The 25,109-nt window shown below is 53.8% G+C and overlaps 8 protein-coding genes across 8 annotated transcripts; 4 read left to right on the forward strand and 4 right to left on the reverse strand.

The window, feature by feature from the left end:
• On the reverse strand, positions 1-2,213 carry K452DRAFT_359615 (uncharacterized protein; the record flags this gene model as incomplete). The annotated part of the gene is made up of 6 exons (XM_033546286.1): positions 1-868; positions 930-1,319; positions 1,374-1,817; positions 1,876-1,988; positions 2,116-2,156; positions 2,205-2,213. Coding segments are annotated over 6 exons (1,378 nt in total), but the record flags the coding sequence as incomplete, so codon positions are not given.
• A 2,368-nt stretch (positions 2,214-4,581) lies between these two features.
• Positions 4,582-8,735, reverse strand: K452DRAFT_48342 (uncharacterized protein). Its single transcript, XM_033546721.1, has 2 exons — positions 8,290-8,735; positions 4,582-8,238 (listed from the first exon to the last, which is right to left on the reverse strand). Exons 1-2 carry the CDS (start codon positions 8,444-8,446, stop codon positions 4,847-4,849), a joined length of 3,549 nt encoding a protein of 1,182 aa, XP_033396278.1. The 5' UTR covers positions 8,447-8,735; the 3' UTR covers positions 4,582-4,846.
• Positions 8,736-8,880: 145 nt separating this feature from the next.
• On the forward strand, positions 8,881-9,481 carry K452DRAFT_230424 (uncharacterized protein; the record flags this gene model as incomplete). Its single annotated transcript, XM_033537093.1, has 2 exons — positions 8,881-9,181; positions 9,267-9,481. The coding sequence occupies 2 exons, from the start codon at positions 8,881-8,883 to the stop codon at positions 9,479-9,481; spliced, it is 516 nt and encodes a 171-aa protein (XP_033396279.1).
• Positions 9,482-11,577: 2,096 nt separating this feature from the next.
• K452DRAFT_48369 (uncharacterized protein) lies at positions 11,578-12,412 on the forward strand. Its single transcript, XM_033546722.1, has one exon. It carries the CDS (start codon positions 11,694-11,696, stop codon positions 12,162-12,164), a length of 471 nt encoding a protein of 156 aa, XP_033396280.1. The 5' UTR covers positions 11,578-11,693; the 3' UTR covers positions 12,165-12,412.
• Positions 12,413-13,422: 1,010 nt separating this feature from the next.
• On the reverse strand, positions 13,423-16,197 carry K452DRAFT_327416 (uncharacterized protein; the record flags this gene model as incomplete). Its single annotated transcript, XM_033544916.1, has 5 exons — positions 13,423-14,550; positions 14,603-14,960; positions 15,011-15,291; positions 15,342-15,661; positions 15,708-16,197. The coding sequence occupies 5 exons, from the start codon at positions 16,195-16,197 to the stop codon at positions 13,423-13,425; spliced, it is 2,577 nt and encodes an 858-aa protein (XP_033396281.1).
• Positions 16,198-18,404: 2,207 nt separating this feature from the next.
• K452DRAFT_252295 (uncharacterized protein) lies at positions 18,405-20,846 on the reverse strand. The gene is made up of 4 exons (XM_033538246.1): positions 20,158-20,846; positions 19,850-19,947; positions 19,379-19,795; positions 18,405-19,320 (listed from the first exon to the last, which is right to left on the reverse strand). Exons 1-4 carry the CDS (start codon positions 20,446-20,448, stop codon positions 18,651-18,653), a joined length of 1,476 nt encoding a protein of 491 aa, XP_033396282.1. The 5' UTR covers positions 20,449-20,846; the 3' UTR covers positions 18,405-18,650.
• Positions 20,847-21,260: 414 nt separating this feature from the next.
• K452DRAFT_229961 (uncharacterized protein) lies at positions 21,261-23,234 on the forward strand (the record flags this gene model as incomplete). The annotated part of the gene is made up of 3 exons (XM_033537069.1): positions 21,261-21,318; positions 21,383-21,926; positions 21,977-23,234. The coding sequence occupies 3 exons, from the start codon at positions 21,261-21,263 to the stop codon at positions 23,232-23,234; spliced, it is 1,860 nt and encodes a 619-aa protein (XP_033396283.1).
• Positions 23,235-24,363: 1,129 nt separating this feature from the next.
• K452DRAFT_288653 (uncharacterized protein) lies at positions 24,364-25,098 on the forward strand. The gene is made up of 2 exons (XM_033540704.1): positions 24,364-24,509; positions 24,664-25,098. Exons 1-2 carry the CDS (start codon positions 24,402-24,404, stop codon positions 24,766-24,768), a joined length of 213 nt encoding a protein of 70 aa, XP_033396284.1. The 5' UTR covers positions 24,364-24,401; the 3' UTR covers positions 24,769-25,098.
• The last annotated feature ends 11 nt before the right edge of the window (positions 25,099-25,109 follow it).

The following is a 25,109-nucleotide window of genomic DNA, read 5'->3' on the forward strand; positions in this document are numbered from 1 at the left end:
AAAAAAAAAAAAGGGAGTAAATAAGAGGACCAACCAGCATTCAAAGCCCTGGTTAAAGCAGAATCCCGCCGCCAACCCCGTCCCCATCGTCATCATCGACCGTCAGTCCATCAGTCCATCAATCAATCCGTCCGTCCGCCTGCTTGTCCGTAAAAACGCCTGCAGCTCCAGCGCTACGCTACGTTACGCTACCTCTCTTAAACAAAAGGGGCTCCGAAGTCGAGTTTGTGCCGACCCGTTCAGTCTGCCTGCCTGCCGGCTGGTGCATGCATGTAGGTATGTATGTATGTGTGATACGATACATGCATGTGGGAGTAACATGTTTTTTTTGTTGGGACAGCGCAAAGGAGCTATCCGTCGTTGCCGTCTTGCGCAGGCGCCTATACCTCGCGGCGTAAGTAGGTACTTAAGCGGGCGCAGCAGCAGCAGTAGTAGCAGCAGCCACAGCGGCAACAACACTACCACAATCAAGCAGCTAGTGCTTGCCTCAAGCAGCAGCGCCCTCGTCCTTGCCGCCCAAGCTCTCCTTGGTGAGGTAATCAGCCTGCTCCGCGTCCTCGTACTCGGCAATAAGGTCCTGGACCACGGCCTTGGCCTCGTCGAACTCGCCCAGCCCGTCGGCAAAGGGCGCCTCGCGCTTGTACTGCTCGAGGAAGGCGTTGCGCTTGCGCAGGCGGTCGTACTGGAACAAGATGCGCTTGAAGAGGGTCGAGATGCCCGTGTGGTTCGCGAGCATCAGGCCCGACACGCGGTGCGATTGCTGGATATAGGGCGATTTGCGGGTCAGGGCGACTTGGATCGAGGCCGGGCCCCAGGGGATGAAGGTCGCGAGGCGGCGCTCGCGGATACGGAGGAGCGATTTGTGGACCTGGGGGTGGGGTTTTTGTTAGTTTGGTAAAGTGGGAGTGGGGAAGGGGAGGGGTGCGCACGTCGGTGGGGTCGGCTTCGCCCTGGATGATGTTGAGGATGGAGATGTAGCAGCTGCTCTTGCTGGGGTTGGTCGAAACCATGCGGTTCTTGGGCTGCAGCAGGCGACGCATGACTTCCAGGACCGTCGTCTTGCGCACCGTCTTGGCCGATTCGACTTGGTCGCCGGTGAAGGGAGTGTACGAGGTCATCAGGAAGTGGCAGCGCGGAGTGGGGATCAGAGAAGCGACGATTCCGACGAGGTCGTTGTGCATGTAGCCGGGGTAGCGCAGGGTGGTGGTGCTGGCGGACATGACGGTCGAGACAAGCTGGTTGGTCTGCTGGAAGGACGGCTCTTGGACGTGAAGCGTGTTTGCGGCGATTCTCGAGAGAGCGCCATTGTCAAGGACAACCTAGAGTTCCATCTTAGCACTTGATCTATGCTGCATCTGGTGTATAAAGCTTACCACCGAGTCCGCGTTCTGCGTCAACCTCCGCATGGACAACAAGCTGTTGTACGGCTGCACAACGACATCACCGGCGTTCTGGGTATCGGGGAAGACAGAGTACGTCTGGATCAGCTTCTTCGGGAACCTGTCGTTCAGGCGCTCGAGGAGGAAACTTCCGAGACCCGAGCCAGTACCACCGGCGATAGAGTGAAGCAGCATGAAGCCTTCCAGCGAATCACTTCCGTCGGCCTCTCTGTCAATCATATCCATGACCTCTTCGTGCACCGACTCGCCCATGGCGTAACCAGCAGCCCAGTTGTTTCCCGCGCCGGTGCCATCCTTGTGGACGTAGAAGTTTTCGGGGTTGTAGATGTTTCTGTATGCGCCCGTTTGAATGCCGTTGATGACGCGGGGCTCGAGATCGAGAAGGATGGCGCGGGGAATATAGCGTGTATCATCCGACTGTCTCTACGTTAGGCCTATATCTGGTCTCTGGTTGTTCACGGCGTGGGATAAGTACCTGGTAGAAGAAGACGTCCTTCCTGTCACCGCCCTCAGTCGCGAAATCCTCGAGATTGCCGTCCTGGTTGATGCCATGCTCCTGGCACAGCTGCTGCCAGAACTGGCTTCCGACTATACAAGTGCCGTTAGCATCTGGTGTCTCATTGGGCTAGGATAGCTTGTAGATCTCCGGGCCGCAAATGCGCAGAGCGGCGATTGACGGTGGAGCTCCAGACGGTCGGAGAGACAGGTGACGTACCGCTGTTGCCGCACTGGCCGGCCTGGATGGTTATGATTTCTCTGTAGCAGAGTCAGCGCAATTGCTGCTAGGACAGCGGGCGAGCATACCTAGGCATGTTGGGCGGTGCGGTGTTGGTTGTTCGGAGGTGCCGCCGGAGGACGCGTCTGAAAAGCTCCCCGCGTCGAAGGCTTGCTTTGTTGCCCAACACAACTCCTACCCGACGACCACAAACGTCACCACCACACACCACACCCATCAGCTGGGCTGCGATAGCCAGTTTCCTTTCATTGATATTCTAGCCCACCTTCTCTTCTCTCTCAATTGCTTGTTGTTACGAGAACCAAATGGCGTCTTCCGGCTGGCAACACGTCGCACCACTACGACCATTTACTTAGCTTGGAGGTTCTTCTAGCGCGCCATTGTCCAGATCTCCGACTTCAGTAATTGGCCGGAAGATGCAAAGTGCCCGCCGATGATGTGGAGGGACCCTCCTGGCGAGAAGCTAGTTGGATTTGTTCGATCTGTGTAGGCCTGCTGCGAAAACAAGCCCAGTTATATTTTTTCTATAAATTTGTTGCCTTCTATGCATTCATTATCCCCTTTCATCTTATTGATGCCATTGTCATATTAATCTTCAGCTTTTCCTCATCGTGTCACTTCCACTTCAATTCCAACCATGTCAAACCTCGGCATCTACGATTATTCACGTTCCCGAACCACCACCATGGACACCAAACTCGAAGTAACGATAAATTTCTAGGAATGGCACGAGGAACTCAAGCTCTACCTTTAGGTCGAGTTCCTGTGGGAAAGAGTAGCGAGCCCGTCCCCCGCGCGCAAAACTACAATGATACCGAGGCGCGCCTCGTACTCGTCTCCAATGTCGACGTCGAGCTTTTACCCTCGCATTAAAAGTAAAAAAGGGCCAAGGGGATTTACTAGTACCCCCATGAGCGCTACGGAGAAGACGAGCCCACCCAACAATCGATCAACGCCTCTTGCCCAGTCTGGCTCTGGTTCGACAGCGCGAGTGAGAGCCTCGACAACTTCAAGACGACTGTTTTGACTCTGGCATGCTGTGCTACCATAAAGGGTTACTACAATGAACATTCTGCAGGATAGTTTTGTGCTAATGATGGTCAACTGTTCGTAAAGTAGGTGATTGATACCCGGCGCGGAACAGAGGGGGGGGTCCTATATAGTTGTGTAGTAGTACGCCTCCCACTACGTCTCGGCGCACGCCGCTTCCTCCTGCTGCATACGCAGCTCCTCTTCCTCCTCGAGCTCTGCCTCTCAGAGGGCAGCCAGCTCGTCCTCATCCGCCTCCCTATCCGCCACCGTATCCGCCGCCGTATCAGCCGCCTCAGCCGCGGTCGCCGCGCCCTCGTCAGCAGCAGCATCCTCCGTCTTCTACCACTTTCTTAGCGCTACAAGAGGCGCCATAGCGTTCATACGACAAGGAGACGATGTACTTATAGAGTCAGGCAATTAGTATAAACACAGCGCACGTATTTGCCGGAGCTACTCTATAACAGCTGAAACACAGCTATAAGAATAGCGCTTAAGATATTTTACGAATAAGGGCGAGTTCATAGTAGCATATAAATCATACATATAATGGCCCCGGATGATTTGCCCACCCCTCAACTACATGCTGAGTAAAATCTATAATACCTACAGAGTACTTCTTAGGTAGTTATATAGACCATTACGCTACGGCCAGCAGGCGCTATATAATTATATAAAAGTAATAATATACGAGTACTAAAGTATACTACGAGGGTATAGAGGTATAGATATATACGACTATTAGAGTATCTACGAGAGTATAAAAAATAAAATATTCGAAGGGTATGAAGGTACTTACAAAGGTATAGAGACCTAAAGATTTTAAAGAGTAGAAAACACATCATATGATTTTATAGATACTTCACGTGAGGTGGGCAACTTATCCGGTACCTATACAATCGAACTTTCGACTGGCTAGCATTTTAAATACCACATTTCCGCACTTTACTCCTGACAAAGGGGGTTAGCTAAATATATAGTAGTTTCGATTGCCCATGGTCGGGGTTCGCTACATACGCGAAATCAGGAAAAGAAGATGGTAATGATCGCGACGACGGCAGGGAAAGATGGAAGTTAAAGCCTTCTACAGTGAAGGTAGGGTTTACAGTAAATGTATGCTTCATACATTCGGCTTCTACACGACACCAATAGCATATCACAAGCCGGTTTGCCACTCACGACACAATAAGTCCTCAAACTAAACAATCGTCATTCATTTGCCTTTCAGCTAATTCGTCTTACAAAGACCTACAGAGCGCATGTACAGACCCATTTTTGCAATCCCCCAACCCACGGGTTAAAAAAGCTAGATATACAAGACATAAATAACTGAAAAACGCGGATCCGCGAAAGAGAAAAAGAGCCTGACGCCGCGTGCTTGACGAAAAGAGAAAGTGGCCGGCTGGGAACCAACTAGTGGAATGACTGAAAAACGTACGAACAAGAAAAAAGACACAATGAATGCTCCGCTGTTTCGCCAATGACCATATGACAGACCCTTGCCCAAAAGAAAAAGGATAAGCGCCTGCCTCGATGGCAAGAGACCACCGCACCAGAAGAACAAAAGCTGGAAATCCAACGCGTCGCCCACAGTGAAGAGAAAAGAAGAACCTGGTACTGTACGAGAGAAGCGAAAAAACATGCTCGACATCAGTTGCGCTCGGCGGCACTCGCATCTTGCTCAGAGCCGCCCCGACTCCTCTGGCTTTAGCATCGGGTTGCCGATCTGATGCCAGCTTTCGGCCTTCTTTGGAACAGCCCCGCCACTGCTAGAGTTCTTCCCCCAGGAAAGGTGGTTGTTCGCGTGGTGCAAGGCAGTCGTCGGCTTCTTCCGGCTAGCATCAGATTGCCTGGCGTTTTGGTACCCGAAATCTTTGTGGTGTTGCTTCCACGAGCTGTCGAAACCGCCCCAGGGCTCATCCACAAAGAGCGTCGGCTTCTTGTTCTTCGTTTGCGTCTCCTTTGTAGCCCAGTTGTTCCAGAACCTTCTTTCGTGGCCGTTTTCATTGCTGTTGCCGTTAGAAGAGTGGAACTTGCGAGAAGGGGCGACACTCCGAACAATTTCCTTCAGTTCTTCGTCATCAGCCGTGATTTGTGCGCGCAGCACTGCTATCCTCATCTTTTCGCCGAGGTCACCTTGCAGCCCCGCCGTCACGGGTGTGCGCGATGTGTAGTCGTACTTCTGCGGCTCAGGCGCGTCGACCGGCTTCACGGCTGGGTCGAGGCGCGCCAGATCGCCCTTTTCAAGCAGCTGCATGATATCAAGACTTTCACCCGGCGGTATCTTTTCAGGGTGCGATGGTGTGATACAATCCATGTTTACCTCCTTGCGCAAAACATGGTCGATATCGACGGCGCTGAAATAGGCACAGGACTGCGGAAGGTCTTCGATGCCGACCTGTTGACTGAACATGGCACGCGTCCAAACGTTGGCGACTTGCAAGGCCATCGAAGCCCTGTACTTGTCCTCGTTCTTAACCAGATAGCGGATCTCATCGTGTACCGTCAGTGCGAGGCGGGCCTCGATGTTGTAGCGGCGAACCAGGTAGTCCATAGACACGATGAGAAGATGAAGGTAGTCAACACCCGATGACTGGATAGCCCAGTTGATACGTGAGGTGATGTAAGTGTTTTTGCCGAGAAAGCGCTTCCTCAGAGCTTCAGTAATACCAGCACCTAGCACGGGTGTCCGCGGTCGTTCTTGCTCTGCGAAGTCTTCGAGCTTATTGAAAACAAAGGATTCCGTGCCTCCACGCCAGAAAGACCTTTCCTGAATGGCTTTGTCTTTGGTTTTCTTGCCCTTGGTTTCTTCATACAGCTTGGTGGCTGTCTCGGTCGTCTGCTCTTCGGTCAAAGTGGGATTGAATTGTCTGAGTAGCGTCGAAGCAAACTTCAGGCCAGCACCGTAGATTCGTCCGTAGTTGAACACCTTGGCATCGTTTCTTGAGATTCCCAGGATACTGGCCGTTCTCGAGTGCAAGTCCGTTCCGGCAGCTTTGTCACCTTCAAGGGTCATGAAGCCTATAGCATTACCACCGTGAAGCTTGAACTGAGCATCACCAAGGAGACTGGCGATCCAGAGCTCTTCAGAATCCACATCGGCTCCGACGAATGACCATCCTGGTGGCGCCTTCACCATCGATTTGAGCTCAGAACCAACTCTGTTCTTTTTAGCGTTACTGGCAGTTAACCAAGTATTCTCAACCGCTCGTCTGGTGATGGTGCCCATTGGGATCACCTTGGGAAGAATATATCCAACTTTCTTAGACGCGCCATTCGTCGCTTTAAGCTCCAAATTGGCTTCGCCCTCAAAGACAGTCATTTGAGACATAATCCTTTCTCTTGCGCTAATCCAATACGAGCACGACGCGTTCATGGCCAGCGCTTCTTTCGCATAATCGAACGAAGAAGTGAGTCTGCCGTTGTCGAAGAACTGCAAATAGCTCTTCGCCATGGGATTCACACACCGAGCCGTAGGACCGTCTTTGTGAGGTATCTTGAGGTAGATGTGATGGTGATCGTCACGAAGTTTGAAGTTCTCTTCGGACATATCGCAGATAGCTGCCTTCATTTCGTCGGTCAAGTCCAGATCTGGCCTCTTCGCAATCTTGTACGTCCAACCGTACTTGTCCGACCAAACAAGCGGGTAGCCGTCCCAGGACAGTCGTAGTAGAATCGGGGCGACGCGGGTCCTCGTACTAAGATTGATTGGACCGGTTGTTTTTGGATACAAATCCTTGTACCAGTTCGGCATTCCAGGCATCTTTTGTCGGGCTACGGGCCTAGGTTCCTCATTCTTCTTGGCTTTGGTGTATTTGATCTCCTGCCCCGACCAATCAAGTTGACTCAACCAGGGGTCATTTTCGTATTCCTCCGGCGAATCTTTGTGAGACAAGGCCTTTTCTGCCAGTTTAACCAATCGTTGCAAAACACCTTCTGACATTGCTTTATAGGTTCCTTCAGCATTCGACAGATAGTCCTTCCACGATTCATCGATGGGGAGAATTTCGGAGGCAATGAACCGCAATGCCGCAAAGCTTACGGGGTGGGGGCATGTATCGAGGTAAAGAGGAAAGACCGTTTGGTACACCTGATGCGTAATCTCGACGTCCACAGCGCAATAATCCAGTAGTTCATGGATCTTGTCTCTTATTCCAGCGCGATCCAACTCACCGAAATAGTCTCTTGCCGATTTGTCAAGCTTTATGTCGCAGTGAAACTGGGCGACATCCCGCAGCGAGTTGACAGAGCTTCTGTCGACCCATAATTCCTCCTCTTCGATAGTGAGTTTTCCCGACTGTACCAAGGCGTCTACATCCACTTTTCCATCCCCGGCTTCTATGAGATCCCTGAGCTCCCTCTGTTTCCGGTGTCTCATCCACGTTGGCCGTTGCCGCGAACACATGCCGTTGGCCGCCACATGTAGGGACATGGTATCCATGAAAAATGTCTTTGACTGGCGTATGTCATATTCTTCCGCTATCCTTGCTCTGTCATAGCCAATGTTGTGCCCAACAACTACCATCGGCTTGTCCGGGTCCCCCAATGGTACGAGGTGGCGATCTGATTCCGACTCTTCCAGCAACCACGGCGATATCCAGACGTACCAGGCCGTGGGGCTAGCGGCACAAGCCATACAGGCAAACTGTGTTTCCTTGTACATGACCTCCGTGTCGAACGTCAACATGGATTCGTTCGGCGCATCTACCGGCTCCGGCTCCTCTCCCTTGGCATATTTTGTCCATCCACTTCTCACGACGTAGTTTTTCGGCCTTGGTGGTAGCTTGGCTTTGGCGTACTCCTTTGCGAAATCCAAATAAGGGTGTGCCGTGTCCATTCCAAGCTTGTAAAAATGTTCGTCCAAAGTGGTTCCCTGCAGCTCTGGCATATCGAAACTGATTGGAGGGCTTTGGTCCTGGTTTTTGCCGAACAGATCATGGCGCATGAGGTGGTCTTTGGACAACTCGACAAGTTCGGGGTCCACGTCCGGTGGCTCTCCGCGAAAGACCTGAGGGTGCATGTGCCGGCTGAGTTGTTGGACCCTGATGTCGTTGAAGCGAGCCTCAGACGGAACTTGGATTCAATTAGCCAGAGGAGCCTTTGGCCGAAGTCGGGAAGACTCACTGAGAAGACTGCGCGAGCCCTCCTTCTCCGCGGAGGCGGCTTGAGAGTAATATCTCCAGGTGGCGCATGGCAACGGCGGCGCTGCGCGAAGGCAGAGGCGATGAGGGCGAAGGAGGGCAGGCCTGACGGTGGTGACGCCCCGGTATCCTACACGCATGGTCGGGCGAGGGGCATGTCGGGTGTAGATAGGTAGGGTGCAGGTAGCAGGAAGGTGGGGAGCGAGGACATAAACTTCTCGATGTGCGCGTCATGCGATTCGCGGTGCGCTGCAAATCATCGGGGGCGCGGGCTGGCCTTGCACGGCATTCGAGAAGACGCAAGGCACGCCCACGCCCACGCCCGTCCATCCACGGTTTGTCCGCCATGTCTGCCAGTTGGAGCCGCGTTTCTGTTTCCGACGACGACCACTCCCACGGTTCGCGGACACGCGATCCCTTCTTGGCCAACATCCTCAACGTTCATGACGACGACGAGCCCACGCCGCCACGCATGTCTCCCCCGCGCACCGCCAACGGTTATGTCGACCTCACCCGCGAGTCCACGCCGCCGCTGAGCCAGGAACGCTCTACCCTCCGTCGCTCCTCTCACCACATGACTCCTCCTTCAGCCAACAAGCGCCGCCGAAGCTCCCACAACAGCCCCGGTCACTCCTCGAAACGCGCCAAGCGGAACAGTGACGGCACCGCCAGCCGTCGCGGCAGCAAGCAGCAGAATGTGGAAAGCATCGACCTAGTTGATGAGGACAATCCTCTGGCAGACACGCTTCAGAAACAACGTGCGGAGCAGGTACAGGCACAAGGAGCTCCTCCAACCGACGCGCCAGTGCGCTTGTCCAACCTCACTTGCGTCATTTGCATGGACACGCCCAAAGATCTTACAGCCACAGCTTGTGGTATGCTTTCTGCTCACATGTTACTTGGCTAGCTGGCTGGCTTGCCGCGGTACAGAAGGCGGATTGACTGACGTGCGATCTGCAGGTCACCTCTTCTGCCATACTTGCCTCATGGAAGCTCTTATCGCCGGTGAGAACCGCGTCAACAGCCATGGCGAGCAGCGCCGCTCCCAATGCCCCGTGTGCCGCAAGACGCTGTCGCGGACCAAGAACGGCGACGTGATCCCGCTAGCATTGAAGCTGAAGAATGGACTGGCGACGCAGCCGCGGCGGAAGAGGACCAGTGTGGTCGAGGTATGAAAGCGGCGTCGGATCTTTAAGTCTTCAGTCAAGTTTCGACAGACTACTATAATTACAGGAGGATGACCAACAACACAAGACACGATTCGGCGAAAAGGCGTTTATCTTAATGCGGGATAAGGTAGGATTGGGATTTTTCAGGTAGGCGTGGCTTGCGGGGAACGGACATGAGCAGCCGTACAGCAGCGTCACGGCGTTAACGGGCCAGGAGCCCATACATATACCCAGTCTTTTTTCAGCATGTACACACATCACAGTCTATAGGCCTGCTCTTAGCTCCATGCAAAGTTTTCTTATGCTGTTGTAATTCGGTTACTTTGCTTGAGCTTTGCCTTTGATCACACTTTAGTTACCCATTGCTTGACGTTTACTCCGCACAACCGTTCTCTCACCACACTTATAGTTCAATTCCCCTTGGAGTGTTTTTGTAATGTTTCTTTTTGTACAAAACAGCTAGGTTTTGCGTGGCCAGGTATAGCGATGAATACCTTGCTAACGGTTTTATAGTTGCTCGTCGGCTTGAATTGTTACCGGACTTGAATGTATAGGTTTGTCTCATGAACTAGCTATACGAACGACCGGAAGAACCATGCGAACCGGAAGGCCACAATATGTAAGCTCTGCCAATCTCTGAATTCCACCACTTCAATTCACATAGTCATCAATATGGCATCTCATATTTCTCTTTTCTTTTGCATCAGCCACCTTTTCATGCTGAAACCAAACACTGTCTAGAATAATCATGGTCAAGCTTTTATCTTCATTCATAATAGATCGAACGTAACACGTTCATTATCCATTCCCATTATGCACATTTTGTCAGCTAGCATGAGTCTAGATTGTATTCACTACTTTCGTCTGACTTTCCACTTCCACACCCGTCAATTGTCCAAACCATTGTCAAAGTGTCAAAGGACCTTGATAAGACATCAGAGCTCACTCCTTATCCTTTGGCCGCGAACAACACGCAAATAGCGCCAAATGCCATACCACGTAAGCAGAAGCGGAAGATGACATACGCGGGAGTTCATCTTTAGGCCAAAAGGCCTAAAAGATCAGCGAAGAGATTGGAATGACGCACGCATGAAGCTAGAGCACTAGTCACGGAAACCAGAGCATCTTAAGACACACCAGGGTCTTACCCTGCTCCTTCAGAATATTCTGGTACCCTGCCCAGACTTCAATGCCCTTCTCTACCATATCGGCAATGTTCCTTCCGGAATAGGAAAGTCTTGAGCATAGCCGCAAGTTTCAAACGGGATAGGACGTCTTTCGCAGTCATCAGCCCCACACTATCTTCTCAAACTTCCCACAAGCATCGGTTTAATAACGGTGAGACATGCATGCATCATGCTTGTTGAAGGCCCAGAGAAAACAGACCGGCGATGTTCCGATCTTGAATAGGAGATGCATCTGCCAACGCCTCGACAAGGGCTTGGCTACGATTACTGATACAGTGGGCAGTGGAGCCCACTTGTACTCAGCAAGTGGATCCCATAAAGTCAAGGGATTTGCCACCCGCAGTGTCTGGATTGGGACGACCAACCAACCCTGCAAAAGATGATACAGCGCGAAGGCGTGATCATCCCCGCCATCACCTTCCTGATGCAGGCAGTGCAGACCAAGGACGCATGATTCAATGACAGGAGACGACTGAACTCTGCAGGGGCCACAGGCCAAGGACTAGTGAGCTCGTTCCGTCGAGAAAATAAGGTTGTCGGGCTCGTGTATGCGCGAGGATGGATCGGGAGCAGAGATGGCACGATGGGATGCCTGCCAATGGCTTACGGGAAATTGTGCGCCTAGAAGCGTTCGCGGGCGTCAAGCCTCCAAGACATTTCGCCGCTCAGCATCTGGCCATCATTGGCCTCTCTTTCTCTCACAAAAAAAGCTATCAAGATGGAAGAGCGTTCATCACATCCCCCCGCACATCATCCGATATCACTTCTCATCATCACAGATGACGTTCCCCAGAGATAGATGGCCATCATCACCCGCCAACGCAGCAAGCAGATCGCCATTTCCCCTTTGCTCGCCGCGCCCTTGACCCTCTCACCTGAGTCAAACACTTGGGCTATACGACGGCGCCGATCCAAGAGCCTGCCGCCGCACCAGCCCACTCCCTAACCCACACTCCGTCCCCACAGCGCGCATCATCCCCGGCCTTCGCGCGCGTCGACGGGCACTCTGTGCGGCTGCCTCCAGACCTCCAATGCTGCTTCCCCACCACTGCACCCCCGGCCGCCGCCCCCGCTCCCTCGCTGCACCCCAGTCACTGCCCCTCCTGCCTTTCACACACCCAGGCTTTCCCGTCCGCGGCAACAACTCCTCCACTCATCGCTCTCGGCCTGTCAGCCCTATCGGAAGAGACCGGGACGTGACTCGGCAGCAGCTTCTCGAAGCTGCGAGCTGCGCGCTGCGCAACCCAACCTCGCTCTGTTCCGATCGTGCAGCAGCAGCAGGGCAGCAAGCAGCAGCAGCAAGCCCCTCTGTGCCCCTCTGTCCTCTAGGTGCCCCTCTGCCCCTCCCCCTCATTTTCCAGTTTCTTGTTTCAGCCATGGGTCCGGAACGGCATTATCCGCTTGCTCGCGTGCTGCGCTCACCACCACCTCCCACCACCACCCATTACCATCAACGCCACCCACCTCCCTCACACACCACCACCACCCCTAGAATACTCTAAAACCCACGCAACGCCGTCGCGCCGGCGCGCGTCCAGCGGCTCGGGCCAAGGGAAGGCTTGCTCTACTATATAGTAGCAGCAGTAGCGCAACGCTACTCGCGCCTGCTCCTACTCTACTCTACCGTGCTCTACTCGTACTCGTAGGAGTAGGTTCGGTCGAGCGCCCTAGCTTGTCCGCTAGAACACGCCCCCGCCGTCTAGAATATTATTGTGCAGAGCAGAGCAGGCGCGCAGCACTCCTACCCTTAAGCAACGATACTCCTAGGTAGGAGTACTCCTACGGAGTAGCGCGCACACGGCCGCGTGGCCTCAGGCTCTAGAGCGGCCGGTCGCGCAGCCCACGCGCACGCAGTGGCTTGCATATCTTGGTGCCCGGGCGCCGCGCCGCGTTTTGCGGGGAAAGGGAAGGGAGTAACCATGGAGTACAGCAGTCTGGAGTCTGGGGAACGGGGGCGCGGGGTTCGTCGCGGGGTAGTGTGGTGTGGTGTGCGCCCTCCCTAGAGTAAGTGCGTACTAACGTAACGTACTCCGCGCGCTGTGGATGGCTGGGATCCTTGCTCGTTTCTCACCGCTTTGGCGGGCGTTGCGCCGCCGTGGGTGATTCCGGAAGCATGGCGTGGCGCGCGCACGCGGGCTGTTGCTGCTTGTGGGGTTGGGCGTCCGCAGCGTCCCGTTGGTGTTGTCGTTGTTGCCGTTTGTTGCCGTTGCTGCTGCTGCATGCTGCTGCTGCATATGCGATGAGGATCTCGGAGGATTGCGGTGGAGATTTGCTGGTTTAGTACAGTAGGTAGTCACACATCAATCACCATCGCATCTTGCATGTTTCACTGCCGTGTACAAAGTACAAGCCTGATCTTCTTTTTCTTCTTCGTCTGGAATGTTCGTAGATTGTTCGTTTGTTCCTAACGTACTACCTGGCGTAAACTAGCAATTGCTGAAATATCGCAGTTCTTTCCTCTCTCTCTGTGACGTGGTATCCCAAAGCAAAAATAACAACCAAAAAAACGACAGTTGCCGACGAGCGACGGAAAAACGCCAAACTTTGTGGAAAGCAGACCGTGAGACGATAACGACAGAACTCATGCCCGACCAACCGCGAATAACACCAGATAGATCCTCCAAATAGACATGTGATACCCCATCCACAAGGAAAACCCTAACCATAAACTATACTATACCGCCCATAGCAATAAAAATCCTAAGACATAAGTGTTGAAGCCGCCATTGGAATGAAATCGGGAAACCCTTTTGATTTTTTTTAGAGCCCAAAGTTGCCGTCGAGACTGACCATGCCGGCAGTGCCCGAAGGACTGAGGTCAGGGATCACCAGGCCGCGGTAAGTATCGGAGCTGTTGGAGCCAAAATCACACGCGTATTCGTCGCTTCCACTAGTCAAGCTCTCGTCCGAGAAGCTGAGCACGCTTTGTGGAGGCGGCTGATCCGTCGGCCCCACCCACATGCTGGGCGACCATGCCAGGTTAGCCTCGGCCGCCGCGGAAAGCGGGGGAACGTCGTTTAGCGCATCCATTGGCGGCCCGCCGTAAATGCTGTCGTAGATGTTCGTTGTTCCATTGTCGATGCCGCTGAGGAGGCGCTCCCACTCGTTGCTGTCCGTCTTTCCGTTGGGCGCTGGCGGGTTGATCGTGTAGGCACCAACGGTAGTGGGATCGACGCCGAAGGAGAGGTAATCCAAGTTGGGAATCGAGCCGGTACCACTGGGACGGCGGACCTTGTTTGCGGGCAAAGCGCCAAGGGAGGCGCGGTGAGCAACTGGCGACAGCGTGGGCTCAGAGCGAGCGCCAGGCTCGGAATTCACAGAGTGTATGCTGATGCCGCTCTGGTTGCTGTGCTGGAGGTTGGGCAGCGTTGCGCGACGGGCCATATCCTGCACACTTTCCTGGCTCTGGTGGCGTTGCGGTGAGAAGCGGGAAGCTATGGCCTTCAAGTGCTTCTGAGTTGACCGGATTGCGTCCTGAGGCGTGGCCGTGCTCGGCGCATTAGACGGGCTTTTTGGCGCAGCACGCTGCTCGGGCCGTGCAGTCATACACTTGGCCACACGACGGAACGCAGCGGCTCCGGGAGCAGCCGACCGATCGAGGAAGTTGTTGATGACAGCCATGAGCTTCTGGTTGTCCTTGACGAGCTTGCCATCCTGGTCCACCTCAAGACTCTGGAACATCAAGCCGAATCCGGAAACGACGAGGAGTCTATTCCTGTTCATACACAGGGAAAAGCTCAGGGTCCTCTCCTCGAGCAACTGGATGATCTGGATTATGTGCTTGCACGAAGCGGCAAGGGCCACAACAGCAGCCGAGCCCTTGCTCCCAAGGTTAGCGCAGACAGCTGGACGCCAGATGAGGGTCCGGATGTAGTGATAGACCATGGACTACTATAAGTTAGCTGGCGTGTTCAGAAGTAGATATACAGGAGAAACATACCAAAATTGGCGAACGGCTGCTAATCACATTGGTGCTTGGCTTGTCCTGTGCAAACTGAAGCTTCAGATGAGTCGGAAGAGAGTTCGACCACTCCTCAAGCTCATCAGACTGGGCCGTCAGCTTGCGGAGAGAGATATCGTAGGTTGGCGAAGCCTGGTAGTTCTCGGTAAGGATCTTGGCGATGATACGAGATACCCTGAACAGAGCAAGAGCACTGGACAGCTTGGTAAACTCGCCCGGAAGGGATGGCAGGAACCCCTTTTCGGTAACATATTCGTCATCAGCATCGACGGGATATTCACAGTGGACATCCTCCTCCTTCAAGTGCTTCGGGAGTCCGAGCTGTGCGGCGGTGAAGCTGTACAGGTTAGCAGGTGGAGCGGGCGGGTCGGGAAGAGTGGAGCTTACCAGTCAAGGGTGTACAGGGTCCAGAACACCTTCTTCCTGGTCTCACCGGTCAAAGCTCCGAGCGCAAAGCGCTTCTGAGACTGGTGGAGACCAAGGCGGTACGAGAGACTGATGGCAATACCCTTGTACTTCAGCAGGCGCGCATAGTCGGCCTTCTGCACGCAGTACATTTGCGCGAGGACAAGGCACTGCATCGTAGCCATCGAGCTGTCGTTGAGGAACGAGTCGAGAGCTGCCTGCCATTGCGCCTCAAAAGAGTCGAGGTGCGCCTTGTCGGCGGACTGCACGTGCGTTAGATATAAAGTTAGGCGTGCAAGGGGCGGCAACATACATCGCTAGAAAGTGCCGCAATACCGAACACGAGATTGAGCTGAGCAAGAGACTTCCTGTCGGTCATGGTATCGGGACTGTTGACGTACTCCTCGTACAAGCCGAGGAATGTAGGCCGGTGCAGCACTGGGAAGAGCGGCGCCCACTCCTGGAAGAAGATGTTGATCATTTGGTCAGACACCATACGCGGCGGAGCCTTCCAACACACAGGGTCTTCCCTGTATGTCGAAGGCGGCAAGTTGGTTTCCGAGTCGAGGAATCCCTCGGGCTTGATCGCGGGGAACGTCCGCCCGCTCTCTTGGATACGGCGATTGAAAGCATCTGCGCATGTTAGAAAACGTAGGAGCAATAGCGCGCTGAGACGTACCAATCAATGTCCTTCCACTCGACGTTCCGACAAAGTAGGAGTCTGCTGAGCCGTCCTCGAGGAGTAGAGGCGATTGTTGAATCTTGAAGAGGTCCTCTTTATCCACCTCTTCTTTCGGCGACGCCGGCCCAGGTGATAAGGACAAAGATTTCCGACTCGCGCTCATTGACTGGGGCGAATGCGAGTGTATCCGCGACAGCATGTCGATCTTCTCGTCCTTCTCGTCCAACAAGTCCTTCAACTCGCGGATCTCGGCTTCCAGCTGGCGGACACGCTCCTCAAGTGACTCGGTGTAGCCGCGAGGGAAGGCGCGCCTGCTCAGCTTGTCGCTAGTCTTGCACTCGAAGCCGACGTTGAGGCATTGCGAGCAGCTGGGCCGGATGCCGTCGCATCGGATCTTTTTGCTCCGACATCGGTCGCATGCCTGAGCGATTCGGGTTTGGGAGTTTCCGCCGACTTTGATGACCTTCATGGGAAGAATGCCAGGCATGGTGGGTGGTGGGTGGTGGGTGGTGAAGGCGGAGCCTCCGGAAAGTATGGCGGGTGGTCGGCTAGTGCACGCAGGTCGCGCAGGATGTGACTGGTGGTTGCGGGAAGGTGTCGGCTAAGTGTGGCAGTGTTGGTGGTGGTGGTCGTGGTCGTGTTCGAGTGTCGGCAGCCAAGGGAGATTGAAGGCTGAGGGAGTGTGGTGGTCGGCGGGTTGAGGATGTTGGTAGGTGAGGAGGGAAGATGGAGATTTGGAGAAATTATTGAGGGGAGAGAGAGGTTAGATGAATGTGCAGCGACAAGGGCGTCGAGACTAGCGAGTCTGGGGTATGGAAGTCTGGTCGAGAAATGCGGGGGTGGTGGAAGGGTAGCGAGTAATGGCCAATCAAGCGCTGCGTGTAGTCAATAGCGTCCCGTTTCCTTTTCGTCTCACAAAGCCACGAGGCGCGCGACGCTGGGCATCTTTAGCTCACTCCTCTGGAATCTTTTGTCAGTGTCGTCGACCCCCAAGGTGCTTGGATCGCCCAAAACCGTCGTGCTCAAGCTTCAAGCCGGGCCTTCTACGGGGCATCTCCTAGCCACAAGCGTAAAGATCAACGGTGATATGCAATCAACGATTCCTCATTCACCGGTGAGCCAGGCTATGGCGTCCTCTGACGTCCTGCCTCGCAAAAGTCTCGGGAAGGGAACGCAATCATAGTGGGACGCCTGAAGATCCTGGGACTGCCAAAGGCGCAGCCCTGTGTTGTCTGCTGCTCGAGCCCACGAGAGCGCCGTGAACTTTCGCTGTCGTTGCGGCGCAGTGCCCTTGAGGTCATCCGACCCCTGAAGTGCTCTGGGCCCCCTCGTCCAACACAGCCTGTCAAGTCTCGAAACCAGCTGGCCGGGTGCCCCACGAATACGTGTGTGGGCGAAGCTTCCGCGCGACCCCAGATCGCTGTCTCTTTCTGGCAATTCCGCTGCATATCCACCTGCGGCCTAAGCTCAATCAGAACCTCAACACCACTTCTCTTTGACTAGCACGACTAGGTAGCCCAGCTTTTATGATCTTTCCTTGGGCCCCCCCGTCGCCGTCGCTGCTTGTGGCCGACGACATCCCAAGTCATTGGTCAAAGACGAGCCGCTGCCCAAGCTGGCGTGATTTTGCTCGAGTACGAGCAGCTCACGTGTTCGCTGCATAGAAGCCGAGTCCAGAAAAACTGGTAATTCTTCGATAGCTGCAAGTCGCCCCAATAGTTCGAACCGCGGAACCCCGCATGTTTTCTCGCGGGAAAAGCTCTGCCATTGTGTTCGAGGCGAAAAGGTGCCAAAGTCAAAGTGGCGAGATAGGTGAGAGCCGACACCGGGCGGTTCGCCAGAGCATGCGGCAAGAGCCATGAGCTAGGGGATACGTCACCAGCCCAGTGGGCAGCCAAAGTCTGGTACGGAGATCAAGCGGCGGGATGTCCACGTTGTTGACGCCTGTCACCCGCCGTTAGCGTTCCAGTAAACAAAGGATTTTCTACCGTGCACACCGGCGTGACCAGCTTGCGATGAACGCCGGTGGGGAATGCGAGGAGGCTTGAAGACCGGCGACAAAAGTTGGCAGCGCAGGGCGTCCTAGTTCCTTTCCCAGGGTGCCAGGGTCCAAAGGGCCAACCTCATTTCCGAATCCTCGTCTCCTCTCAATCGCGCTAACGTAAGGTACAAGAGCAAACTCACTCAAACGAAGAAGGGAAGGCGTCCCCACCTCCGCGACTACAGCGATCTTGAGATTCCCGTGCGGCGACAAAGTTATGCTTCGTCCAATGGACGGATATCTTCGATGGAGGACGTGTGGCGACGATAGGGTCGAAGATTGCCTTTAACGATCCCAGATGAAGCTAGGGCATGGCTAGAAAGGCTAACCGTCAGACCGTTCGGGTAACGGCAGCTGCCCATTGCTCTTTTTAGCATGAAACAAACGAAAGGGGTCCTTTGGGTTCGAGAACTGTAGATCTGCATTACTTGCAGTTATTGCTTTGTCTTCCATCCGTGCGGCAGTGGCCTTCTGTTTGTGTCAGCTGCATATGGAGAGCAGTGAGAGCATGCAAGGTATTGTGCCCCTTTTCCCTTGACATTCATAATTTTTCCAGATATACAATGGTACGTAGCGCTGGAATTTGTACCAGGCTTTGCTCTTCTTTAGTTTGTCAGTCGAATAATACAGTCAAGACTGGTTATGACATTTGAGCTGATTAGTAGTATCTAACTGTTTAAAAGGTATTCATCGGTATGTCCGGATATGGTTTGTGTAACTTTTCGTATACTTCAGCCGGTATAGAGCGAGAAACCTCGTAGACAATGAATGCTAAAGGGAGCTGAATTGTAAACATTTTTTTTTAATGTGAAGCTGATGTCAAGCTCAAACGGTATAACCAGTTTCGACTGTAGGGCAGAGTATCTCCCACAATGTGCCGTTCATTCGCTAGTCTGTCGTTATGAGAAATCTTCCTCGGGGCCATTGTCTTCAGCCATAGCCGTCAAGTATTGTTGCACGACGTCTGTGCTCATGAGTTTCTCCTTCTCATCTTCGAGGTCTCCGTACGCCCTCTCCAAGAGATCTCTTTCCAGGCCTCTCAACCTTTCTATCAAACTCCATACTCCAGGTCTGATCTGGGTCCCTTCTCCTTTCTGAGCTGTCTGTACGTCTTCTTCGGAACCGTGTAACAGCAAAAGTTGCTTTTCCACCCGTTCTTGAAGCATAGATACGGCACGCAGTTGGAAAAGATCCCACATGGCATGGTTGCGGAGGTGGTCGACTAGCTTGTCAGATTCCACGAGTCTCTGACCGTCCCACTGTACTTGAAGTTCTCTTCCTCCGTCGGTGGTTTGGACGACTTCAAACTCTAGCCCATCCTCTTCATTTACGACAACTAGCCAGACGAAGTCACTGTACCAGTGCGTTGAAGCAGTCTTTCCCTCGGCTCTTTCGGCATCACAGAGACGGAAACCAGGCGCGGAAGTGTTTATGTGCATTTTAGCACGTTTAAGAGGATCGTCATTCGGAATATCCAGATCGAGGAAGAGCTCATGTGCTGTGTCCATAGAGTCCTCGATAAAGCCGTATGAGAAAACCATCTCACAAGCTCCTTTCTTGTCGCCATAGCTACACAACAAAATTTTAGTGATTCCCATAATGTCGAGAGTAGAGTTGATAGCCTTACGTTATAGTGATCTCATCGCCCTTCTTCAACTTCTTTCCATCTCTGAGGAGGAGTGCACCATTACCCTCAGAATCTGCCTCGTAGAGGGCAATGGTCGCTTCGCCACTTGAATGGTTGGCCATGTCAATGCAGGGAACCATGCTGTCGCCTATTCCGGGAAATTCCAGTGCGCGAGAGCGGTACATGGCATCCACCTGAAGCCAGTCATCAAAAGAGAGGTTTCCATCCACATCATCCCACCATTCCTCCGCGCACCAAGCTATGTTGTTTGTTGCAGAGCGCAGTTTTTCAAACTCTCTATTAAGACTGTTGAGCTTGGCTTCAATGGCTGGCTTTAGTGTAGTGCCGATGAGAAGTTCGCGCTCTTCCTCTGTCCAGAATGTCGGTAGAAGTTCGTCGGGTAGGAATTTAACATATCTAAATCGCTCGTTACTACCGATTGCATAAAGGGTAGCAGCACATGGGTCATACTCTGTCAGTGGATTATGTACACCAATCTTGCCTTTGATAGCTGGACAGCATGCAGTAGCTTGCATAAGAAGGAAAACTAGAATTGATATCCTGGCTGTCTGAAACAAGACTCAGCCATTTCATCCATATTAGGAAATGCAAGACAATACGACAGGTAGTCAAATGGGTTGGACTTGAGAAGGCGAATGTGGGAATAATCTTTAACTGAGTAAAACATCGTCAAAGCTCTCTTGCACCGTCACTCAGACGCAATAGGAGTCAAAATAGGAGCATGCTGGGGCCAGGGGGCTGAAACAATCCGCGCTTACCCTTCCGAAATCGTCTAGTGCGTCTAGCACCTCCCGAAGGTGCTGGTCTGACTTTGCATGCACGCGCACAGCCTCGAGAGAAATCACGAGGTCGTGAGGAATGATCATAAGAGGTTCTTCATTGCCGCCAGCTAGATCTCTTTCCGCAATGACGGTGGAACCTCGGTGCTCGAAGCCGGGGAGAGGCCCAACCGAGACAGCATTGAAACGAACGTCGTTGAACTCCGCCCACGGTCTGAGGGCAGACGTCGAAAGCTTGAGCCAGCCTTCGGATCGACCCCGTCTGATCATCGTGGACGATAAGGCTGAGATTAGCGAACGGTAGGGACGCGCCTAGATTGTTGGGCGGCCAGAGTCGCGTGCTCGAAAAAGACGGGACTGGCGCGTGAACGAAGGTGATAGTTGTCTAGTCGGCGTTGTTGTCAAATTGAAACGGGTCTAGACTTGTTGACGTCAGGTGGGCGCAGACTGGCAATGCCTAAAGTTGGAACTTTGGGGGTTGTCAGGCGGCTTTCTTGTTTTGACGACGCGAGTAGGCGGTGAGGCCAGACGGTGTAGACGCGTCCGTGTAGCGCGAACGCGCTCCGCACGGGCAACCGAGGGCTTAGGAGTTGGGGGCGATTGGGCGGCTTTCTGACAGGCAAAATCAGGCGCGGGGACGAGAGTGAGCCTCGCGTGTCCAGCGCTTGGTGGCAGTGATGCGTGTCGTGAAACGCCCTGCCAAAAAAGCCGTGGCAGTGTGCTCTTCCCTAGCAACCGCTGGCCCGCTAACGCCGTGCGCTAAGCCCGAACGGTCTGCGCTAGCGAATCCAACCATAACATTGCATCAAGCTAAAGGTCCACGAGTATCCCATTCTCCCTCCTCCCACAACAACGACCATTCCACCACATCTTTAGGATTATTCCTCTGTGTTATTCCCCGCCAGAAGGGTCGTGGGACATTCGCCTCGGTGCTCGCTTCTCCATCCCAGCACCCTCCCCAGCCCCGCCCCAGCCCCCCGATAAACAACACCCGGGCCCGCGGAGAGCGCGTCAACCATCCCTCACCCTCAAGTCACATCAGAAGCAGAGCGCGCCCTTTGGCCATGCCGTCGACAGCAACCATGGATGAGTCGCGTAGCAACGCGACCAGCTACGGGCAGATCATCGAGTACATACAGGGTATGCCAGCCTCCTCTTTCCCCGCACCAAAACACCAAAATCATCCTAACTCGACTCTTGATAGACCGTCTTTACTTGGCCTCGTACACTCACCCGCCCAACGCGCATACCCCCTTCCCGTATCCCGCCGCGAAGCAGAGCAGGTCTCCCACCAAGCGCTCCTCGAGAGCCACGCAGGCCCCCACCGCTGTTAAGAAGCTCAACCCCCCTGTCTACTTTTCGATCGACCGTAAGCTTCTGTACAATGCTTTCCACGCCGACTTTGGTCCGCTGCACATCGGTCACCTTTACCGTTTCGCTGTTCAACTGCATGAAGTCCTGGGCGACCCTGCCAACGAGAACAGGCCAGTCGTCTTTTGGTGTCATGCCGACTCGAGAAGTCGCGCAAATGCCGCTTGTCTGCTCGCCTGTTACATGGTTCTCATTCAATCTTGGCCCCCTCACCTTGCTCTCGCGCCTATTGCTCAGATGGATCCTCCTTGCATGCCCTTCAGAGATGCGGGGTACAGCCAAGCCGACTATGTTCTTACCATTCAAGATGTTGTTTACGGTGTATGGAAGGCAAAGGAAGAGGGTATTTGCAGCTTAAAAGACTTTAGCCTTGAGGAGTATGTCAACCCAAACCCTACAGTCTCTTCTTTGCTGACTTTTGTTCCAGATACGAGAGGTATGAGCGCGTTGATATGGGCGACTTTAACTGGCTTACGCCGGATTTCCTCGCTTTTGCATCGCCTCAGCACCAGCCTGCTCAGGTGATCCCGCCTACGCACAAGCTTTACGAGTCGGTACCTAAGACGATTTCTGAACTTGAGGTGGCCGACATCCCGACCCCGTTTAAGAATGTCCTGCACCACTTCTCAACCCGTAACATTGGTCTTGTCGTCCGTCTCAACTCACCTCTGTACTCTCCTACCTACTTCTCTGCTCTTGGCATCCAGCACCTCGACATGATCTTCGACGACGGCACGTGCCCGCCTCTAAACCTTGTCCGGAACTTCGTCAACTTGGCACATGAAATGATCACTGTGCGCAACAAGGGCATTGCGGTGCACTGTAAGGCTGGCCTTGGTCGCACTGGTTGCTTGATTGGCGCATACCTGATTTACAAGCACGGTTTCACGGCCAACGAGGTTATTGCTTTCATGCGTTTCATGCGTCCGGGTATGGTCGTTGGTCCCCAACAGCACTGGCTGCACCTCAACCAGGGTACTTTCCGCGAGTGGTGGTACGAGGATTCGATGATGGCGAAGCTTGCTGCGATGTATCCGTCGACCCCGACGAAGGCTTCGCACAGGCAGCGCCTTGCCAGCAATGGCCAGACCTTTACTCCTCCAAACGGAACCCACAAGCGTGCGGCCCTTGGCGAGATCAACTCCAACGACCAGCGTACGTCGTCGATGAACCAGGGAATACACGACGAAAATCTACCTGCACCCACGCCAGGACAGCCGCGTAAAACCAGTAAAATATACGGTACCGGCAGTCGACACCAATCACCTCGACGTACTTACGAGAATGATCCACCTCTTCCTACAGAGTCTGAATCTGAAGAAGAGCATCAACTCCGGTTACTGGCGAAGAGGAGTGTATCAAGGTCTCCACAAGCAAAATCCCCTTCTGCGAAAACACCACTTGCCCAAAGTAATAGTAGTAAAAGGCGAGCGGTGAGTTGTACGACAACTGCCACAATGACTACGACCACTGTGTGGAATGGCAATGAGAGCGATGTCGAGAACCACGCACCAGCACCCAAGACACCATCTACGAAAAGTGGCAGCGGCGCAGGTGCCATCAGTGTCGGCAAAACCAGAAGTCCTACCAGGCGAGGTACCGATGCTAGCAAGGCGGGGGTGAGAAAGACGAGTGGTAGAGTCGGGAGTATGGGCAACGGTACCAGGGTCAAATCGGCGAATTGACCCTAGTGCCGAGCATGGCTGTTGACGAATACCTTGAGCAGAGATCTCGGCGTTCGCATTGCCAATGGCTCCGGAAGTCTCGTCACTTCCGCCACCACTGCATTCCGTCTGCAGGTGAATGTCTTTTCACAAGTTCTCGTTCGAGACTTGATGATACGAGGGAGGATTATTTGAAGCGACTCAGTTCAGCCGACTAGTCGAGCGTTCAAGCGCGCGTTGTCTATGCTCTATATATAGAGCTATTTGTTTTTCCGAATGACACGGGCGGGGTTGTAGGCGTTACAACTGGGAAGGATTTGCTCTTTTGGCTTTCTTTTTTCTGGCAATGGCTTAGTTTGCTTTGTCACGTCGTCCCTTCTATTCTGTTAGCACGTAGGGATGGTCTTATTGTTTGTGGGTCCTGGGAAGGTCTTGCTTCATAGTCATTGTTTGGGCGTCATTCATGGTACATGACGGTTAATGAGAGCGCATACACTTGTTGCATTTGATGGGTCCTTGACTGTTTTCGTTGCTTGTACCTTTTCTTTCTAGAGTCTTAATCGAACATTGCTAGCATCGGAAGTAAAACTGCACAGGAACCTGAGGCCTTTAACGTCAACGCAAACAAATCATGCGGACGTCAAGAGATAAGGCCGTGTGAAACCTAGACAATACAGTCCAGGGTCGGGGTTGTAGCGCTTGCTCAAGCTACTTGGGAACAACAACAATCTAAAAATATGTTTGAAGCGAAGTAGTATGAATTAGGTGTCGGATTCTTTGTAAACAACAGCGCGGGAGTGGATGGCGTCTCATCCGCCCAGGCCGACCGCCCGCCAGACACTAAACCGCATTCGTCGCCGACCTTGGCAAGTCAACCTCCATCATCGACCGCCAAGCAAGCACGCCGCAACGCGCTCCGCAACAACCACACCGCACGACATGACCATCACCGAGACGCTCAAGGAAGCTGTGGGCCTCGGCCACGGCCACAGCACCCCCTCCGGCCGTGAGTCCCACCCCTCCGAGCTCGCGGGCAGGCGCAATGGCAACCGCGAGCGAGGGCCGCGCACGCTAGCAGCAGCACCACCACCACTAGAGCTCCGGAGTGAACGCTACCGAGCCGGGCTGAACTGAGATCAATTGGACTGACCCGGGGCCTTTGCAAACATAGCTGCCACGCGCGAGGAGATGTCCGCCGCGAAGCTGCCGATCCCGTACCGCGACAGCTGCGCGCACCTGCTGATCCCGCTGAACCGCTGCCGTTACGAGGAGTACTACCTTCCGTGGAAGTGCGAGGTATGACACCATACGCCCCCTCCCATCAAGAAAGAGAAGCGGAGAGGAACAGCGCTCGCGCTGCCCTTCAATGCCTCCTAGGAGCATTGGAGGCTCGCGGGCCAAGCGAGTAAAAGCGAGAACTTGGGGGCTGAAGCGTTTCAATTTGTCGCAGGACGAGCGCCACACCTACGAGAAATGCCAGTACGAGGAGTTCAAGAAGCGGGTTGCCAAGATGGACGAGCTGAGGGCGGCGAAGAACGGCGCGAGGAGCAACTGAGCGCAAGAGTGGACGTGGCTGGAGAGAGGGACTGGGCGAGCTATATTGATGGACGGCGGTATACCTCCGTTTCTTGTCGAATCGAGCCTCGAGCGGGCGGCTACCTGTATATTCCATCCCGTCTCGGCGGCGCCCCCGAAAATCAAGACTTCGATTTCTCTGCGCACAGCGGAAGGCTTTGCATTCGTTTGTGCTCGCTGATGAGGAGCAGCAGGCTCGAGAGTTTGACCCCTGACCTCGTCGGTGAAACGAGGCACCGAAAACATGCATATGGATCATCGAAGGCCATGAGGCCGGTAGATAAGGTCCAAGGAATTTTTACTTTGACCGACCGCTTCATT

The sequence above is a fragment of the Aplosporella prunicola genome (genome assembly GCF_010093885.1).
Source record: "Aplosporella prunicola CBS 121167 unplaced genomic scaffold K452scaffold_16, whole genome shotgun sequence".
Lineage (NCBI taxonomy): Eukaryota > Fungi > Ascomycota > Dothideomycetes > Botryosphaeriales > Aplosporellaceae > Aplosporella > Aplosporella prunicola.